Source organism: Pygocentrus nattereri, chromosome 22 (genome assembly GCF_015220715.1).
Source record: "Pygocentrus nattereri isolate fPygNat1 chromosome 22, fPygNat1.pri, whole genome shotgun sequence".
NCBI lineage: Eukaryota > Metazoa > Chordata > Actinopteri > Characiformes > Serrasalmidae > Pygocentrus > Pygocentrus nattereri.
This window is the reverse complement of record NC_051232.1, coordinates 16,206,260-16,215,383: the sequence shown is the minus strand read 5'-3', so window position 1 is coordinate 16,215,383 and position 9,124 is coordinate 16,206,260. Positions and strand designations below refer to the sequence as shown.

The following is a 9,124-nucleotide window of genomic DNA, read 5'->3' as shown; positions in this document are numbered from 1 at the left end:
ACGGAGTCAGGAATGACCACTTCCGTACGAAGCAAGCAAAATAAAAGTCATGTCTTCAGCGCGTACAATAAAAAGGTGGTTTACAACAAAACAGTGATCAAAAAGTAATCTAGAGCAAGTTAATATGGTTAAGAAAAGTAAACGGACATTTTATAGACCTTTTATAAAAGTGTTTTAAATGAATCCTGTGTTACTCTTATAGAATTTTATTTTGAACGCATTAGAGGAGGGGAAACTTTTAAAGCTGCCACGTTGATTAAAATGCAGGAAGTCAATATTACCCCGTTCCGTACTGGCGACCGAGAAGACAGAGCCCTGAAAGTCGGCGTCCGATTTGGAGAGCACTATTTGGGTTTTAAAACGTTTTGCTCTCCAACTGTACGGCTCCCAGTGTGCCCAAAGTTATAAAAGTAACCACTTTCCGAGAACAGGAAGGTGCACCATTTCTTTCCTCAAATGCACGCATTCCGATTGATACCTAGTGAGTTTCATTTTTTTCTAAATGGACGGGTCCCAAAGCGATCCTAGTGCACTAATTGGGTTTAAAAGTATGTTTCCCCAAATGGAGTCCCAAAGAGGACCAAGTACATATAAGTGTACTATCTGGGCCTAGGTTTTTTCCACAAAAGTCCCTAGTGGACTCTTTTCTCCCAAATAGACATGAGGTGCACTATTTGTTTTTTTTCTCCAAATGTGTGGTTTGCAACGAGTACCTAGTGGACATATAGTGCACTACGTTGGTTTGGATTTTTTTTCTCAAATGGATGGCTCATAGTGAATGTGCAGTTTTGGTTCATCCCCATGTTTTTATTATATTTCCCTGCCTGCTGGTGTACAGTGATGGAATCAAAATGTCAAAAATGTTTTAGCTGCAAAGCAAAAGTCATTACAGTTTGATCAAACATTACAAAAAACAAGAATTTTATCTTTTATATTTTGAACTAATGTAAATTATTTTAAACAATGAATCGTGTTCAATATGACCGGCAACACAAATTAAACAAGAAGGTCCATTTTGATTTCAGATTGACTCTAAAGTCTGATAGAAGCCACACAAATACACAAAGAATACACTGTAGATATATCTGTTATCTTTATTTGCAGTAACCAAAAGTGCATAGTTGAAGCCCTTTCTCTTAAGGCTAGAACACACTGACAGAACATTCCAACTTCATTCAGATGTTTGTAGTTATCCTTAGGTTGACCAAGCAGAACTGTTGAGCCAACCAAATCAACCAAAGAGAAAGGAGAGAGGGCAGTCTAGTTTTCCCTATCAAACAAAAATGAGTAGAAATGTTTTTGTCATTTGTGGTTGTTTGTGTTAGTCAGATCGGTGTCCTCAGGCCTTTAGAGCACTCAGTACCTTTAAAACAGTATCTATACACAGTAGACTGTGCCTGGAGAAGAATTACATAGACCTCTGGGACTTGAAAGGCACACAAACACAATTCCTGAAGATATGTTCAATTCAAGCACTTATCAATCAATAATTTAGTGTCTAATATGCCTTTAAACAAACTAAAAATTAAGAAAAAAAAAATCATCTATGACATTCAGAAAAATATTTTGAAAAATCATCAATGCCCAACTACTAACTAGAATATGTGCTCAAGACTTCATGTGACAGCAGGAAGTTAGTCCCCAGACTTTTCTAACCTGTTCTAGAAGAGATCTATATGTTTAAGCTCACCTTCTTGAACACAGAATTAGCACAGTGTGAGATTCTGACGCTAGTCACTCTAGTTTCTGATAATATGACAAAGCTATCTTAATACGTACTACTGAGATTATAATACACAAAAATTCAAAATACATGTTTACATGTAGTCCATGTTCCTCCAATGTGAAAAGTGATTTTTAGGCCAGTAACTTTAAAGTTTACAAGAACAAGGTGACTTTTTTAGGCAATGGCTCCTCACCAGTGATATACAGGAGTAGAAAGCATATTGTCACTGTTGAAATAAAACATCATATCTCAAGAAGGTAATTTTACATTTTCCTAAATTTTAACAATAGTTAACGTAACATGATAATTATCGATCATTTCTATTGGTCCATTCATCTAGAAATTTGTCAAAAAGGGCAACTGGTATTTTCAAAAGACACAAAAAATAAATAAAAACATGAATATATATGTTTTTTCCCCACAAGAACTGTTGTGAGGCAAGATTTCTTGATAAGCTTTAGAGAATGTTCCCATATTCAACTGTTTGAGGAGAAAGAGTAAAAGAATGAGAATATTCACCCCATTTCGACATGCTGGTCACTTTTTATGCAATGTTATGTAGTGCAATGTTCTTATTGGCAGATCATTTTGCTTGTTTCAAGATATTGCTCTAGACAATCAAAATGATCTACCAATAGAATAAGACAATGTCACTACATAAAAATTCATAAAATTACTTAAAGCAAGTATACAATGTCTAGAAATATGTAGAATAATCATACAACAATTTCAAAATGTTGAAATGCTAAATATTGTTAAAACTATTTAGGTCAATATCAATGCCAATACATTGATTTTGATACTAATTCTTGGCCAGTACTTTTTTACTTTCTTGAGTGGGTGTGGCTTAAAGCAGAAATTAATGTGAGGTGCTGAAAGTGGGTATATTTACTATTTACTAAAGGATTACTGACTAATCAATTGGCAATAATATTAATGATGTGCTTAAACAATGTAATCTAGACACCCAATCAGCAGTCTACATTTTAGAAAAGTATGCTTATGACTCACTGATGACTGGCTTTCTAGTAAGAAACTGAAATTTGGGACTGAATGACAATTTTTTTATTGCAATATCCAAGTAATTTGGTTGATACTGTAAAGGTATACAATTTCGGTACCCAGCCCTAAATGTAATTGTCAAAGTATTTGATAAATTGACTACATTTTGCATGGTTTCACTTGCCACGATGTAATTTTTTTGCAGTACAGCTTTGAATTAGGATGACTTGTGTGTCGTCAGCCTTGACTTCGATTATTAAAACATCATTGACCTCAACTCTGAAAACCACAAACCATGACAACAGCAAAGGCCCAAGATCCAAGTCATTCCTACACAGTTCTCATACTAGGCTTCACTCTGGCATTCACATCATGATGGGTGTAAGTATATTGCGCAACTCTAGTCATGTAATTCCTTCTGAGAAAAGCAATTTTTGCTTACAGAATTGTATGCCTCAAGTGCCAAAGCCCACACTCACAAATGAGCTCATGAATGACATCAGAAGTGTCCAGGATGACCTGGCTGTTATGGAATGCACTTTGCCCTCCATCCTGCGCAGAGAAGTAGTCTTTCTAACCACACTTATGACACACAAAAGTCCCTCAAGTCTAGATACACACACATTAGTAACTGGCAACCTCACAATGAATCAAACCTTTTCTGCTTTTCTAGGATTATTCACAGTGTCTTTCAACCGACATTTATAGCTTGTTTTATTAAATGCTCTAAAGCCACGATTTTATATCAAAAACACTCCCCTACGTTTTTAGAGAAAGTTTGTTTAAACGTTTGTTTAAAAAAAGGACACCAGTCAAAATCTAAGTGTAAAAAAATAAAAAGACACTACTTTCAGTTCTCTTCTCACTTCTTCTCCCACCTCAACACCTCTCAATCCAAGTAAAGACAGATAAGAAAACTGATAGAGGAAAAACAAGAAAGAAGAAAATATTAAATGATACCCGTCGGCACAGAAACAGTAACAGGTAAAAGTAACCGGTCAAACTGGGGCCAGGTCAAAAGTTCAGGTCAGATGTCAGAGTTTTTGGCCGTGGGTAGAACTCGGGAGCCCTGTTTGATCACTAGTCCACTGGAGGTGCTGGGGGTTCTCTGCCATGATTCTATAGAACAAACAAACAAAATGCATAAATAATACATAAATAGATACATACATAAAGTACTGGAATGAAAGGGCTTCTTCTTTTGTTTTTGCTGTACACTGAAGACATTCAGGCTTGAGATTAAAAAATTTATATGACATGAGTGGTTAGAATGTCAGATTTTATTTTCTGATAGATGTATTAAACAACTTAGATCACGGCACCTTTTGTTTGAATATCTACTTTTGTTTGAGCCCTGGGTTTCACCTGTGAAGATGGAATTTGTTGTCAAAAAGGATAAACCAGCATTAAGACTAGAGAGCTGCCTATATGAAAAAAGTAATTTGGGATGTCCAGAAAAAAAAAAAAAAGAGGAAAAAAAAAACAAACAAAAAAAAAAAAACACAGGTGTACTAACAACCAGAAATTAAACAGATCTCAGAAACATTGGAAAAGCTGTGAAGAAAAACCCAGCAACAGTCAGTGACATCACCAACAACCTCCACTGAGCAGAGGTGAAGGTCTTAAAACCTCAGAACAACCCATCCTTCAAGTGACACTTTCAAAGCAGATATATGGGCCATACCAGGCGATACAAACCACTTGCTATCAGTTAGATTTCGAAGGGCAGAATGGAATTCCTAAAGAAATAGAGAGATGAGCCACAAAAGCTCAGGAACAGAGTTTTAACGGACGGATGAAACCAAGATTATACCATATTGAAAAAACGCCAAAAACATAAAAGCTCAGTCAAGCACGATGGTAGTAGTGTCACGGCTTGGGTTTGCATGGCTGATTTTGGGCTCATTGATCTTTATTGATGATATAATGCATGATGGAAGCACCTGGATAATGGAGAAATGTACAGAAACAATACATCTGCCAATTTTCAGGGAAATGCATCCAATTTAATCAGGAGGAACTTTATCATGCAGCAAGACAATAGTCAAAATCATACTGTCCACACCACAAAGGATTTCATCAGGAGGACAAGGGGGAGGTTTTAGTCAATCACCAGACCTTAACCCAACTGAGCATGCATTTCACTTCCTGAAGAGAAGACTGAAGGGAGAAATGACCCAGAACAAACAACAACTTAACTAAAAGCCTCGAACATCACAAAAGAAGAATGCAACAGTTTGGTAATATCAGTGGTTTGCCAGCTTGTTACAGTCACTGCAAACAAGGGACACACAGCCAAATACTAAGTGTTATTTACTTTAGTTTACAATAAGACCACATGTGCCTATATTTTTGCTCACCTAAAAATCAGGTGGTGTGCCAGCAAACCTGCCATGCTTGAAGTTGTTTAACACATCTAGATGTAAATATTAGCTAAAATTCTAATAATCATTCATCCTGTGTTATGGCATACTTTATATTGTATGTTTTTCCCCCAAATATGTAAACAAGTAAATAGAAACTGCAACAAATTTGTGGAATGTTTTTTTTTCTCTGCGTTAACTTTGTCTTAGACTTGATGTTATTAGCCATGAACAATTCAAACTAATAGTATAAAAAATATAAAATAAAAATAAATACACAAAATATAGACACAATGCAGAAATTCACATGCTGGTGGACCAAATAGCAAATTAAAAGACGGGCCTATGGACTTGGGACCCTTATTATGGGGTATTGTATAGTGACTTACGGCTGGTGGGCCGGTGGGTTTGTTGGAGGTTCGGGGCCCCCTTAAGCTGGCAGGGCGCAGTAGAAATATCATGATAGCCAGAACCATCCAGCCCACAATTATCAAGGGCAGAGTCACATCTCCCCCTGTTGAAGAACCAGGGCTTGGCACTGCACAAAACAAACAAAAAAAAAAAAAACTTATGCTGTATATTTTTTCCCTGTTTACAGTAATGCAGCCCACACCCCATATTTGAATGACTGTTAGATAAAGCATTTTTCTAAGCAAATGAAACAGTGTTCAAGATTTTTTCAGTTCTGCAATTACTGGTAGCTAGAGAGAATATTACTTTTTCTTTTCCAATGCCAAAAAATGATCTTGACACCTTGAGTATTGGCTGATAACATTTTTTTTCTTTAAAAATTCTACACTTTAGCATGAGCTTTTGACTGAAGCACTTCACTTAAGATGGCTATCCAAAAGTAACCTAACTATTCAAACACGCTGCTCCCCCATGAATACAGCATGACAACAGTTTTTGTTTATTTGTTTGTTTTTACACAATTTCTTTCTAATTTCATCACGGTCAGGTCTAATAGCTATTAAACTGAGAAAGCAAAGGCTAACACTTGCTTCCTTTGAAACTAAATTTAAATTCCCTCACCAATAGATTCTGTGTAACCTTCATTGTGAGATAACAGGAAAAAAAGACTGTTCAGACTGAACACAAAAGATCAGGTTATCTTTAATGTTGATTAATAGAAATATTCATGGGCCATGATGGGCCAAGCTGATCATTCACCATATTGTTCTGTATCAATTACATCCAGCCCTCTTTACTACTCAGGCACACTAAGCATTGGAGTTTTGTTTCTCTTTCAGAAAACCGATGACTGAACTTACATTCCTGAAGGCACTCTGTGTCTGTGCAGTAAGACTGGGACTGCCTCAGCTGGGGAGAGATTGAAAACAGCAAAACTGTATCAGCAAGACAGACAAAACATGAAATACGTGCATATTCCATCCCAGCTTCAACAGCATTTGCATACAAGGTAAGCCCCTCAGGCATTGAAAACAATGATAAAAAATATGCACTATACATCAAAAGTCTGATGACAGCTGCTCTTGTTTTGAAATTTGAATATTCTACATTACTTTATTATTGAGACTTTCTTTAATAATAAAAACCCTACAATCAGAAATATAAAAGAAAACTGGAATACAAAATGTTTATCTGTATTGATTAGATGTAATATTTATCACTTCACATATCATTATATTAATTAGTATGTTAATGACTAATGATTTCCAACCTTTGTGTATTGGGTTTAGCAAAGACATACAATTAAATAAAATTTTGTACATGAATAAATAACATAATAAAACATTCTACAACATGTACAATAAAACTGATGTCTGTTAAATATAAAATAATTATTGTATAATCTTAATGTATTCAATATATATACATAAGAATGTTCACTTTTGTCAGCAAAAATGATATATATAACACACACGCACGCACGCACGCACCGGCCACTTTATTAGGTACACCTTGCTAGTAAAATGTTGGACCCCCTTTTGCCTTCAGAACTGTCTAAATTCTTCATGGCATACTTTCAACAAGGTGTTGGAAACATTCCTCAGAGATTTTGGATGGTTATTTGAGTTCCTGTTGTCTTTCTATCATCTCAAACCAGTCTGCCCATTCTCCTCTGACCTCTCACATCAACAAGGCGTTTTCGTCCACACAACTGCCGCTCACTGGATATTTTCTCTTTTTCAGACCATTCTCTGTTACCCTAGAGATGATTGTGCGTGAAAATCCCAGTAGATCAACAGTTTCTGAAATACTCAGACCAGCCCATCTGGCACTAACAACCATGCCATGTTCAAAGTGACTTAAATCCCCTTTCTTCCCCCATTCTGATGCTCGGTTTGCACTTCAGCAAGTTGTCTTGACCACCTCTACATGCCTTACGTGCTATATATACACACACACACACACACACACACACACACATACATACATACATACATATACACACACACACACGCACGCACGCGTCGCTGCTGTCGGAACAAAACCTTGTATCTCCAAAATGGTAACTTTACAGGAGAAGGAAAAAAAACTATTTTACTTTTAATGTAAGTCAATGGAACCAGACGTTTTTCCACATCATTTTGAGCCGTTTCTTTTCATCATTCTTTTCCATTCATCATGAAATTTACATACAATGTAAAGGGAAATACGTACTTTTAAATTAGGTCAAAAACTGAAAAACAATAAAAATGGAGATACAAGGTTTTGTTCTGACAGCAGCTACACATATACAAATAAAATTTTTGCTGACAAAAGTGAACATGCTCATTAAAAAAAAAAGCTAGCACTAAAACGTTTAATGGGTAGTGTCAAAAAACTGAAGAAAAAAAATCCACTCTCTTATGTCATCTTTAGACACCAGGGGCATGCTGCCAGCACAGCCTACCTCAGCAGATCAATTAATCATTACACTGATGGACTAGAACTTTATCCTCATTGCTTTATGTAAACTTTTGTGGAGTGATACACAGCTGCTTTCAGCAAAATAACTGCTGTTAGAAGAGGCCTCAGACTTTCCAACACAAAAACTGCTCACCCGTCACCCATAAAAAGATCTTTCTTTTACACTTGAACGGCTCCCTCTACTGGTCACAATCCCAGCAAATTAATGCTTAAACAACCTGTCCTTACTGCAAATTACACCATACCACTTCATATCTATAAACTAATGAGGAATTACTGTGTTATAAGGATACTGCACACCCAAACAGCTGCCCAGGCACTACAGTCACACCCAGAACTGCCAGACTACAGTGCAAACAGCTCATGGTGCAGTTCTCCTGTGCAATCTACTGATGATTAAGTAGGTTAGCACTGAAAATTATTCATTTAATAATACATGTTTATAACATTCATGTTTATTTTCTTGTTTTTGACATGAGTTCTGACAATTATAGGCCAATCTGAAGGCCTAACTGTAATAGTCACTGTTTGCACTGCAGCAGCTATTGTAAGTTATTGGGTAACCACTATGAACATGCAAGTTCGTCTGCTAACACATCTTTGTAATTATGGCGATGTGAAAGAGGCAAAATGTCTCAAGATGAACGATGTGATTGTGTAGTTTGATTACTGTCCTAAAATAATGATGCTTCTGCACTAGCTGCATTTTGTATTTTTCATTTATTTGGGCGTCAGTACTGTAAAACTAAAGCAATGTAAAATCTGTCTGAACGGGACATGGAGTCATCACAGCCTTTGTTTATTATGTGTCCATGGCCCAGGAGACAATATTTTATTAGTCTTATGTGTAGCATTTTAATGGTGGCTGTAAGAGCACATTACCATATTCTGCTTTGCTGAGAGTGATACTAAAACTGGCTGGGCACAACTGACCGCTTTTAAACCAACTCTAGCAAGTGAAGCAAGACCAACAAAATTAAATAAACACTGCTAAATCAAGTTGGAAATATAATAACATATTAAGCTTAGTCAAATGTAGTAAATTATGTTGGATCAACAAAAATGCTTTATTTTGAAAAGACATTTTAATGTCTGGAAATGATTTTTAATGCAACTGACTGACTCATTAACCATTATTGTTAACTGCAGTCAAGCTGGA

The 9,124-nt window shown here is 36.2% G+C and overlaps 1 protein-coding gene across 1 annotated transcript in view; it reads right to left on the bottom strand.

Moving 5' to 3' along the window:
- Nucleotides 1-1,071: 1,071 nt before the first annotated feature.
- Nucleotides 1,072-9,124, bottom strand: part of smim14 (small integral membrane protein 14) — a 10,954-nt gene continuing 2,901 nt past the window's right edge. The window contains exons 3-5 of the mRNA XM_017715028.2: nucleotides 6,363-6,411; nucleotides 5,481-5,629; nucleotides 1,072-3,847 (exon numbers count right to left, since the gene is read on the bottom strand). Of these exons, the coding sequence (XP_017570517.1) occupies nucleotides 3,809-3,847; nucleotides 5,481-5,629; nucleotides 6,363-6,411 (237 nt within the window). The 3' untranslated portion in view covers nucleotides 1,072-3,808. The remainder of the gene's footprint in view (nucleotides 3,848-5,480; nucleotides 5,630-6,362; nucleotides 6,412-9,124) is intronic.